The sequence below is a fragment of the Anomaloglossus baeobatrachus genome, chromosome 3 (genome assembly GCF_048569485.1).
Source record: "Anomaloglossus baeobatrachus isolate aAnoBae1 chromosome 3, aAnoBae1.hap1, whole genome shotgun sequence".
Lineage (NCBI taxonomy): Eukaryota > Metazoa > Chordata > Amphibia > Anura > Aromobatidae > Anomaloglossus > Anomaloglossus baeobatrachus.
In genome coordinates this window covers 618,727,616-618,740,151 of record NC_134355.1, presented here as the reverse complement: position 1 = coordinate 618,740,151, position 12,536 = coordinate 618,727,616, and the positions used below count along the sequence as shown (strand labels likewise).

At 45.6% G+C, this 12,536-nt stretch overlaps 1 protein-coding gene across 1 annotated transcript in view; it reads right to left on the bottom strand.

The window, feature by feature from the left end:
* The window catches only part of ASAP2 (ArfGAP with SH3 domain, ankyrin repeat and PH domain 2), a 297,496-nt gene extending 287,237 nt beyond the window's left edge, over nucleotides 1-10,259 (bottom strand). Inside the window, exon 1 of the mRNA XM_075341565.1 lies at nucleotides 9,883-10,259. Coding sequence (XP_075197680.1) covers nucleotides 9,883-10,008 — 126 coding nt within the window. The 5' untranslated portion in view covers nucleotides 10,009-10,259. The remainder of the gene's footprint in view (nucleotides 1-9,882) is intronic.
* Between the last annotated feature and the right edge of the window lie 2,277 nt (nucleotides 10,260-12,536).

Here is a 12,536-nt window from a genome sequence, read left to right as displayed (position 1 = left end):
GATCCTTCCGGTCTGGAGATTGGAATCGGATAAACTGAGCAGGGCACGTCACTGATGGTGGCAGGGCGTCCTCTTTGAGTGACAGATACCACTTCACTCTCCTCTCAGCCCGCTTTACAGTGCGGTGCATTCATGTGAGAAGCGCTCCAATGTGCCGATCACTAGATAGTAAATCACATCGCACAATCTGCACATCGCATATCTAGTCACATGAAAGCACTGCACTGTAAAGCAGGCTGAGAGGAGAGTGAAGTGTCATCTGAGCATGCGTGCCCAAGCTGCCATCACTCACAGAGAGGCAGGCCCACCATTACCAGTGATGTGCCCTACTTAGTTTGTCTGATTCTGATCTCTAGACCTGAAGGATCAAAGCCAGAACATCAATTCAGGAGTCTCATACAGATCAGCTTACAGGAACAGGGTAGGTAGCAGTAGTATATTTAAAAAAAAGTGTTAGTTAGGAAGAGTTAGGACAAATGAGAGGGGGGGGGGGGTCACATTAGTAGTGGAAAACTCCTTTACATTAGGAAGACCAAAACCTCTTTAATATAATATAATATAATATAATATAATATATATATATATATATATATATATATATATATATATATATATTTTTTTTTTTAAGCATAGATTGAAGTTTGTTTATACATTTTACTGGGATCAATTTACCCTAGTATTTGTAAGCTAAAACCAGGAGTGGGTAATAAATGCCAAAATGGTGCACGTCGTTTGATTCTACCTTTCCTCTGATTCTTCCAGTCCTGGTTTTAAATTATAAATACTGGGGTAGCAAACTCACCATATATTCAAAGTGTGCACATGGCCTTATAATGCAAATTGCCTGAAAAAGTGCAGCAAACGTGCCCCATAAAATGAACAGAATGGACAAAAATGGCAAAAAGACACCGTTGCGTGCATGCTCCATCTTCGGTCACATCTTTTAATCCCTTCTGGATTTGGAAACCTGAAGCGGTTAAAAGAAGTGTCATCATGCTCATTCTTCAGGTGTTTGCCCCTTGGAAACCATGCACGCTCTATACTTAGCAGTATAGTGTGAGGTGCCGTCACTGACAGCAGGCTCTACATTAGCACCAGATGTCAATCAGTGGTGGAGATACGGTTACAGTCGTTGCTCACTAGTCACTGGGCAGTGACTGAACTCGCACCGGCACCACCCCGTTGACTGGAAGCCAAACACTGCTGGGAGGAATAAAGTTAATTTCCTCCCGGCAGCGTGGCTCTAAGTGTGGATGCCCGACAGGTTCAGAAAACTATTAACCAGCAGATTAACCCCATATCTGCAGGTTAATAGTGTTTTTTCACATGAGAGGTTAATTTTGAAAAGGGAATCGGTCAGGTTTTTTGCTACCTATTCTGATAACAGCATGATGTAGGGGCAGATAGCCAGATTTCAGCGATGTGTTACTAAGGCTATGTGCGCACACTGCGTCTTTTTTTTATGCTGAGTTTTTGTGCGTTTTTGGCCGCTAAAAACGCACCTGTGTCGAAAAAACGCATAAAAAAAGCATGCGTTTTTGCCGCGATTTGGTGCGTTTTTGGCTGCGTTTTTGATCTCTGCGTTTTGCTGCATTTTTCAAATGCATTGCATGGGCGGAAAACGCAGAAAAACGCAGGAAAGAACTGACATGTCCATTTTTTTTTTTTTTAACTCAAAAACGCAGGTAAAAAAAACAGATGTGTGCGGACAACAAAAATGAAAACTCAGACTTTGCTGGGGAAGCAAAGTCCTGCAGTTTTGAGGCCAAAAACGCACCCGAAAAACACGCAAAAACGCCGCGAAAAACACACTGTGCGCACATAGCCTTACTGGGCTGCTTGCTGTAGTTTTTATAAAATCATTGTTTGTTTTGCTTTATCAGCAAACGTTATCACAAGAGGACTAGTTAACCAGTTATTGAACAATCAGGTAGTCAAACCACATCCCCAAACTGATTGGCAGCTTTCAGTTTAAAAACTGTGCATAGGCAGAATACTGTGAATGGGGTTTTACAGAGCTCCGCATGTAGAGAACTGGTAAGGCTGCAGCACAGAAAAAAGTTTATAATCAAAACTGCAGCAAGCAGCCTAGTAAATGATCCTTCAATAGAGGACACCGAGCAAGAACTTCATTTTACCTAATAGACGGAGGTCCTCAAAAATAGAACAGCCGCATTTAGACCATTTCTGCATTTTGCAACATACATGATCACATTTATGGCAAGTGGCAGGTCATTATCTATATATACAGTGCCTACAAGTAGTATTCAACCCCCTGCAGATTTAGCAGGTTTACACATTCGGAATTAACTTGGCATTGTGACATTTGGACTGTAGATCAGCCTGGAAGTGTGAAATGCACTGCAGCAAAAAAGAATGTTATTATTTTTTTTTTTTTTAAATTGTGAAAAGTTTATTCAGAGGGTCATTTATTATTCAACCCCTCAAACCACCAGAATTCTGTTTGGTTCCCCTAAAGTATTAAGAAGTATTTCAGGCACAAAGAACAATGAGCTTCACATGTTTGGATTAATTATCTCTTTTTCCAGCCTTTTCTGACTAATTAAGACCCTCCCCAAACTTGTGAACAGCACTCATACTTGGTCAACATGGGAAAGACAAAGGAGCATTCCAAGGCCATCAGAGACAAGATCGTGGAGGGTCACAAGGCTGGCAAGGGGTACAAAACCCTTTCCAAGGAGTTGGGCCTACCTGTCTCCACTGTTGGGAGCATCATCCGGAAGTGGAAGGCTTATGGAATTACTGTTAGCATTCCACGGCCTGGACAGCCTTTGAAAGTTTCCACCCGTGCCGAGGCCAGGCTTGTCCGAAGAGTCAAGGCTAACCCAAGGACAACAAGGAAGGAGCTCCGGGAAGATCTCATGGCAGTGGGGGCATTGGTTTCAGTCAATACCATAATTAACGTACTCCACCGCAATGGTCTCCGTTCCAGACGAGCCCGTAAGGTACCTTTACTTTCAAAGCGTCATGTCAAGGCTCGTCTACAGTTTGCTCATGATCACTTGGAGGACTGAGACAGACTGGTTCAAGGTTCTCTGGTCTGATGAGACCAAGATCGAGATCTTTGGTGCCAACCACACACGTGACGTTTGGAGACTGGATGGCACTGCATACGACCCCAAGAATAGCATCCCTACAGTCAAGCATGGTGGTGGCAGCATCATGCTGTGGGGCTGTTTCTCAGCCAAGGGGCCTGGCCATCTGGTCCACATCCATGGGAAGATGGATAGCACGGCCTACCTGGAGATTTTGGCCAAGAACCTCCGCTCCTCCATCAAGGATCTTAAGATGGGTCGTCATTTCATCTTCCAACAAGACAACGACCCAAAGCACACAGCCAAGAAAACCAAGGCCTGGATCAAGAGGGAAAAAATCAAGGTGTTGCAGTGGCCTAGTCAGTCTCCTGACCTTAACCCAATTGAAAACTTTTGGAAGGAGCTCAAGATTAAAGTCCACATGAGACACCCAAAGAACCTAGATAACTTGGAGAAGATCTGCATGGAGGAGTGGGCCAAGATAACTCCAGAGACCTGTGCCGGCCTGATCAGGTCTTATAAAAGACGATTGTTAGCTGTAATTGCAAACAAGGGTTATTCCACAAAATATTAAACCTAGGGGTTGAATAATAATTGACCCACACTTTTATGTTGAAAATGTATTAAAATTTAACTGAGCAACATAACTTGTTGGTTTGTAAGATTTATGCATCTGTTAATAAATCCTGCTCTTGTTTGAAGTTTGCAGGCTCTAAGGCTACTTTCACACATCCGGCTTGAGCTCTGCGGCTCAATCCGGCTGTGCAAGCTATGCAACGGATGCGGTGAAAACACCGCATCCTTTGCAAAAGTTTTTCCTTTGCGGCCAGTCCGGTTTTTGCCGCTTGCGGCATGCTACTGAGCATGCGCAGTGGCAAAAACCGCATGCGGAGGCCGGATGCGGTTATTGCCGCATCGCGCCGCATCCGGCCGCCATAGGCATGCATTGAAAAATGCACCGCATCGGCCGAATGCGGCGCGATGCGGGTTTTTTTGCCGCACGAAAAAACATGCCAGGCAACGTTCCATCCGGCCGCCGCATCGGCTAAATCTGCCGCATGCAGCAAAAACCGGACGGAACGCAAAGCCATGCGGCACAATGCGGCACTAATTAAAGTCTATGCAGAAAAATCGCAACCGGCAGCAAAAAAAAACGGTTGCGATTTTCCTGCAAAGTGCCGGATTGTGCCGCAGAGCAAAAACCGGAGGTGTGAAAGTAGCCTAACTTATTTGCATCTTATCAAACCTGCTATATCTGCAGGGGGTTGAATACTACTTGTATGCACTGTGAATATATATTATTTAATATATATATATATATATATATATATATATATAACACACACACACACACCCATCACTTGTATTCTGTTCTGAAGAAAGGCTTTGTGCAATGTGGGCAACTCCTTCCCTAAATTAGGAAGAGTTCTGGGTAATTAACGTTTTCATGCATTTTTACACACAAAGATCTCAAAAAGAAAAATGGCAGCAATATATTTCCCACAAATTACAAGCCATCTGTAGACTTTGGCCCCTTTAGAGGCTGCACACCTGGCAGGATTACCAGCTGCGGCCAGGATGTGACCACTTTCAGTCCGGAGTACTTTGCAGCCCCTGAGGGAGGTGTGCGGGGGGCATTTCATGGGTTTTCCAGTATTTTCAACAAGGCCCGACTGTGAGGAACAAGAATAGGCATTTTTTTATCCCTTTTCAAACCCACTTCTGCTATTTTCTGTATGATCCACCATCCTTCCACCATTATGTTGCTCAATATAACCCAATCTTTCTTCCCAGATAGTCAATTATTACACGAGGCCTAGAGCTGGAGACCCCCTGGATCTAAAGAGCCCATGTGCCTAAAGTCTCCAACTATTGGGCTGATTTCTATAGAAGCCTATAAAATGAAGGCCTCATTTAGATGTCCGATTTTTCTGCGTTCATGGATAGAAAACGTACCCATTAGTCGGCGGAGCCGCCCTCATGTCCGTAAAACATGGAAACGGGTCAGGTTTGGGGGTGTTTTTGATTACCAGGGTCACGGATGAAAATCAGCAATACAGGCCTAAGGTCTGAGAAAGTCATGGAAAGGACACAGATGGCACCGGTGAACTCGCCGTAATTAACACTGTAATGAATAGAAGAGGCTTCAAAAGGTATTTTTTCATACGTAAAAATCACAAATGGTAAAAAAAAAATATATATTATTATTATTATTATTATTATTATTATTATTAATAATAATAATAATAATAATAATAAGCCAGAAACTAATAGAAATTGGATCCAAAATACTGATGACCGTTTTTTTTTTTTTGAGTATGTGGAAGATAAGACGCCTGAATGAGTCCTGAGCATTTGTTTCTCCAGTGTGCAGAATCCACCATGAGTCCGTGAATCATATGAAAATTAATAAATAAAACCCGCACCATGTGAACATAAATCATAGAAAAAAAGTTCTCAAATCATGTGCAAATTAGGTAGCTTTGACAAGGTGCCCTCTGTTTTTTTCCTCTGAAGCATGCAGCTAAGAACTATCCAAAGGTAACACCATGACTGCTAAAAAGAAATTACTAAATCTACGGTATTTTAATTGTGCGTAGGAATTTTTCATAGTACACACAGAAAATCCATCACTTATTACAACTAGGGAATAAGCAAACCCAAACGGTAGAGTTCGGGGTTCGTACTGGACACTTTGTGTCAGGGGCTCGAATGAGAACACGGACTTTAATGGTTTGGGTGCTGTTCATATGCTAATAAAGTTTGTTGAAAAGCTACAGAGCGACTAATCAACAAGCTTTTTGGCATGGGGAAGATACCTGTACACTGCTGCTGTGCAAAAAAAAAAAAAAATATATATATATATATATATATATTTTATATGACAAAGAGCACCCCCTATTTTAATAACCAGGGCTGGTAAAGCCAACAGCTACAGGCTGCAACCCTCAGATGGCAGCTTTACATTTGCTGGTTATCAAAAAAAGGAGGGACTGCCACACTTTTTTTTTTTTTAAATTAAAAAAAAAAAAAAAAAAAAAAAAAACACCAGCCAAGGTAAAGAAGACAGTTAGAGGCAGGTATTGTCAGGCTGGGGCGGCCCATGGTTATTTGTCCCCTCCCAAAAGAGCCACAATTGGAGCATCTAATGGATGCACCACTTCTGAAGCAGCTGTGGGCTGCTATTTTTAGGCTGGGTGTGGCCAAAAAAGATGAGCCCCGCCCCAGCCTGATACCAGCCCCCAGCTGTCTGCCTTACCTTGACTGATAATCAAAAATAAGGGGGAGCTAGAGATATAACCGTGACCATTTTTCAGCACCAAAGTTTGGGTCCCCGTTGACATAAGTGGGGGGGGGGGGGGGGGGGGTTCAGTGTCCGGGGTCAAATTCAGGTCCCAAAATGAACTTTTAACTAAACACCAACAGAACCCAGCGCAGCTGATTGTCCACAGGTCCACTCATCCCAAATTTCAACACCACTATTGTGAATCAAGACCATTCACACGCTGCAGAAAAATTCTGGATGTAAAAATAGACCTGCAGTCTGGATTTAAAGGGTTACTCCCAAAAAATATCAAGTTATTCTTTATTCATAGCATGGGGTAACCGGCTAATTGCTGGTAGTCCATCCAAAGCTGCCCTCTGTGATCCCATGAATTGGGCATAACTGCCCAATCCTGTATGTAGCAGAGGTGCGAATGTGCGGCTTCCGCTCCATTACCTGTCTATGTAACTGACGAAAACACCGGACCGGATCGACAATCAATTGATTGGAGGCCGCATAGGTGCACCCTACTGGGCTGTAGAGCAGTTTTGAGAATCAATGGGGGGGCCCAGTGCATTTGCCCTCCGGTAATGCCCGCAAAAGGTGTACCCTGACATTATATAGTGCCAATATAAAGTTCATACACATTTCACAGTACAAACCTTATGAATGAGTTAATATTCAGCGCCCGTATCTCCAGAACGCTACCTCTCTCTAGCAACATATTCTATATTTATCTGTTACAAATGGTGCACATCCCGAGCCGCTCTAGCAAAAAAACAAACAGCCCAGTAATTGCTGCATAAATCATAACATGAAAATGCAAGGCAGGTATTCAGCAGCGAGCGTGCCAGAGAACACGGAAAAGGTTCTGCACAGTTTTATGAATGAAATAAACCTCTATCTACAGAACGCAGTGGAGAATCAATGTCGGAGACAATGCCGGTGACACCACGGGGTTAATGAGATTCAGCGATGAGCCTCTTCAAGAACAAATCTGACCCAAAAGCGGATGATAATGATGATCACATTTCATAATTCAAGGTCACAATGCTCAGTTATTAACGCAACATAGAATTCCAGCTTAAAGGGGAACTCCACTTTTATATAAGTAAAAGTGGCTGAACTGTGCATTTTCCCTGTAACTCCCATAGAAATTAATGGGAGTTACGAAACAATGCAGGTTCCCCTTTCTGTAGTCGCAGCTTCTACATGGGAAGACAGAGATGGAAATAATCTGTTAAAACGGGCAATTCAGCAATGGTGGAACTGGGATCTTAAGGGTCACAGTGTAAAATCCCCAGCAGGACCCAAAATGTCAGGGGTCTCTCATGGTACTGATCGTCCCATATAGGTCAGAGACCTTTCCAACTTTCCCTAGGCTTCCAGGTCCAGATGCGACTCCAACTCCTGCACCCATTATGTAGTTACAGCCTAGCTTTTAAGGATTTTTCTGGCAATTTGGGAAGAGATCAGTCACTCCCTTTCACATCTCTCCATAGCTGCAGTGATGACGTCACTGCTGCAGGCAATGATTGGCTGCAGGGGTCACATGAATATATAAAATGACTAAACAGAGAATCATAGCTGGAACAGTCGGGGATTTGAAAGCGGAGCTATGGTTATTTTAATATTTTTGGCAAATGGTCCAAAATTTAGGGCAACCTCATATCAGATACTTCAGGAAAAATTGGTCCCTTAAAGGGCTATGCCACCAACAGGTTAATTTATGATCAGTGGAGGTCTAACCACTGGGAACCCCACAGGAGCGAGAACAGGGTCCTGTACAGTTCGCACACATGACCCCCGCCCATTATAGTGTTACGCTCACATTTATAAGTGATCTGATGGGTAGGGGGCCGACTGCTGATGACCCCAACGATCCAGAGAACAAGGCTCTGAATGGAGAAGTGGCCTGTGATGTGCACTCATCTTCATCTCAGAGCCCCGTTCTTCACCCCACAGGACCATACACTAATGCCGGATTCACACACCCCTGTGGAATTCAAGAATAGACCACAATGTCCAGACCAGCCGCGGGTCTCCGGACCCAAACTCAACAGCCTCACATGTGTTGGTCAAAAGACCCCCGGCCGGTCCAAACAGCGGAGTCTACACTCGGACCATGAAACGCAGAACTGTTACACCGGCCTTAAAGGAGTTTCCCTTCCCCCAGTACAGCTAGGGGTCCGGCACATTGGGAGAATCAGTGCCTTTCATTTCCAATGGACTCGCGGCAAGATGCGGTCACGTGCGGTTGTGTATGATGCAGGCAACCGCATGTGACAGCATCTGGGAAAATCAGACACCCCCCCAGCCTTCAGTTGACTTCAAGGCTGTCCAGATTTGCCATCCTCCCCTCCCTGGGTCCAGAACAAACTATCCGGGTTTCTGTAATTGTATGCATCACTCACCACGTATGGAGCCCAGCACATCCCTCCAAGTTGACAGCTTGAGCCTCTCAGCTCAGTGATTGCCTGCAGCACCGACCTCATATGGAACTCCGTACATCTGTCCAAGTTGACTGGTTGGGCCTCTCAGCTCAGTGATTGCCTGCAGCACCGACCTCAAACTGAACTCCGCAAATCCGTTTGAGTTGACTTCTTGCGCCAGAGCTCAGTGATTGCCTGCAGCACTGACCTCAAACTGAGCTCAGCAAATCTGTTTGCGTTGACTTCTTGCGTCAGAGCTCAGTGATTGTCTGCAGCACTGACCTCGCATGGAAGTCAGCACATCTGTCCAAGTTGAAAGCTTGAGCCTCTGAGCTCAGCGATTGTCTGCAGCGCTGAACTCGCACTGAGTGCAGCACATACGTCGGAGTTGACTGCTTTCGCCAGAGCTCAGTGATTGTCTGCAGCACAGACCTCGCATGGAACTCAGCACATTTGTCAGAGTTGACTGAGTCTCTGAGCTCAGTGATTGTCTGCAGCTCCGTTGTCATATTGTCAGTACTGCGGACAATAACATACATCAGTACAGTGGTGGAGAGTCAGCGCTGGACCCGGGAAGGGTGAATAAAGCACAGTTTGTTTGATTTTTAACCATAAAATCCCTTTAACGTAGTGATCACCTCTGCCCAGATATCCATTAGGCACCTGCTAAAAAACAATATCCACAGTACACCGCCCCTTTAAGAAAACTGGATTTAGATAAATTAACAAGAGGCCACAGGAATTGTGACACATTATCTACATTTACATACGCGCAAAGCTCAAACCGTCCGGTCAGGATGTGTCTGAACATTGTCCTATTCTGAGGTCCAATGAAATCAAGCCATATGCAAATCAGGTTGGAAGTGCACTGGGGGCGTGTCCAAGCACCCAGGACTGAGTTGTACAAGTGAATGGACACGCCCCCGGGGCACCTCCAGCCTCATTTGCATATGTCTTGTACACAAGATTCCTGATGGCTGGCACACCGGTTCTGCAGCATTCTTATACCGAGTTCAGCGCTCTCTCAGACGTTTCTGCAGCCCTTTGGCACGACACAGACAAGGCATGCGCTTTCCGGACTCGTGCGACTTTTTGGACGGCGCAGCGCGACATTCCGCGGAGTTCTTACCTCCTCCACGGCCGCCACCGTGTGCCTGCACTGGCTCAGCCGGGTGGTGAAGTTGGAGGCGGTGGGAGACTTGTAATCCTCATTGGTCTCTGATATGAATTCCGACACACTGATTAAATCCGGCATGGTGATGATGATGAGGAGGGGGGGGGGGGTGCGGGCTCACAGGAGGGGCGCCCTGCACCGAGGACCCCAACTACACCGTGCGCTGCAACAAAGCGGATCCACCGTGCGCACAGTGCACCGGGAGCGCCCAGCGGCGGCAGCTGCACATACACGGGACGGCAGCGATCAGACCTGCCCGGGACGCGTCCCCACCAGCCGCCGCTCCATGAGTCCGTGCTCCCCGAGTAGGGCAGTGGCTGAGGGTGCACCTCCCAGTGTCAGCCCTGGGATAGCCACGCCCTCTTACAATAAATCACGCCCACTAAACGGGTTAATAATATCAGATATATTCGTATAGCCACGCCCCTACAATACGCCCTCCTAGATGTGCCAAGATAGCCACGCCCTTTTTAATAAACACGCCCACTAAACTATACAGTATACTGACATAGACCGCGCCTCTAACCACGCCCCGCACCCGTAATAACCACACCTCCTTGCCTAGCACGCCCCTTTTTCTGTCTAACCAGTCATGTCTTTATTTCGTAAAGCCACGCCTATATTCCCGGTCTAAACCTTGGACTAGCGCCACGCCCCTACTCAGTATGGCCACGCCCCTCCGTCCCGGCGCTCCCTTTCTTCCTGCCTCAGGTATAATACGTCACTGCCTCCCTCCACCTTCCACCACTACGGACGGAGCTCAGAAACTCCATGGAAATCCCAGAACTACCTGCTTTTTTTTTTCCATTCCCTATAAAACTTTATTAACAAAATACAAAGAAACACAAGGTGGACCCTCACTTTTTTTTATTGGGGTGCAGGGGCCACACGTATGTTCCATTACACGCGTGTGTGCTGTACAGTATCTGCGCCATTTTTTCTTCTATTCGTTCACCCCTTTTGCTAAAATTACGTTTTAACCTCTTCATGACCTGGCAATTTTAACTTTTTCACGCTTTCGGGGTTTTTTACTTTTTCCCACTTTTTTTTACCATGTGACTTATTTTACGCGCAGCGAGTAAAGGATGTCATTTACTTTATCATATAATGAAAAATGGAAGGAAAAAAATCCATGTTTGGTGAAAAAAATGTAATTTAATTGCAATTTTTTAAAAAAAAAGTAATTTAGTGATTATAAAAAATTCAGAACTTTATAAAATAATATATATATATATATATATATATATATATATATATATATTATATAATAAATATATTTTTCTAAGATCCGTCACTTATTTTTCTAGGATTTGTATAGGGGTTTTTTTTACGTGGCATGATGTAGTGTTCATTGGCATAATTTTTGCGCCACTAAAAAAAAAACAGCTATTCTGGTGTTTCAGGGTTGTTATTGTTGTTTTTATCTTTGTGGTGTTGATAATATGGATTAATACATTTTTTTTTATAGAGCGTTGTGGTTGGCGATCTGTCATAGAGAATGAATGGAGGAACGGAGATGCACATGTTCGACCCTGCTCCATTCAGGAGACCCGTCTTTGGGATTAATCCAGGTCCCAGCGATCAGACTGTGACCTATCAGGAACCCAGTGCCTAACCTTGGCACAAAGCTTCTGCAGAAGACCTGTTGTGGCGCCCCTGACCTGGTCAGGCACCACTGAGTACTGCACCCATGCTGGGTGAGTCCAAACAGGTAATCCCAAAGGCTGAATAGGGTGTGTACGCACAGACACATTGCAACTAGGTTTCACACAAACCTTAGAGGGGACCCCTGGGCAGACCCAGGAGGGGGCATGGCCTCCACAGCTCAGCTAGTGGTGCGTTGGGGAAGCTGAAAGCAAGAAGTTGCAGTGGCAGTGAGTCAGAGGAGAGCAGTGGAAGAGGACATGTCAGTCTGAAGCGGAGAGCGGGCACGCAGATCCGCTAGTCAGACCCTGCAAGTGTAGTGGCTGTTTGCGGGGGAGTTCGGTTGCCACACAGTCAGCCTGAAAGACACCTCAGGAAGAAGCGGGGTGATTGAGTACGGGAACTCCCGGTAGACCAGGCACGCACGGGGACAGGTCCCTAGAGCCAGACATCCATTTAGTGGTCTGCTAAAACCTGCCGGTGAGGGCACTCCAGGTGTCTCACCAAACAACACAGAGTCCGCAGCATCAGCAGCAACGAGGGGGCCCATAAGTGACATAGGGCAAGAAGCCATCTTTACTTGGTCCACGCTGCCAGCAAACGGGCCATAAAGGGGAGAAAAGACAGTTGCGACCTCCCTGGATGAATCTCATATACTTCAAGTCGGGGGTTATCCGAAACAATAAGTGCTAGGAAGGCGAGCTTGCAGTCACCTCTATAACAGCCTGAAGGATACCTGGTTCTCTCTGGTCTGTCTCAGTATCGCCCGGGTTACCTCACAGAAAATAACTGAAAGTGAGTAAAAACCGTGAAAGACATTCTGGACTGTGAGTTCTTCTGCGACCTGTAGTTCCACGCACATACACCCAAGCCCCTGGGGCCAGCCTCACTCTCGGGAGGCCATAACACCAGGCTGCAAACACCAACAGCCCCAGACGCTCGTTAAACTGCAGTTGCGGTCACCC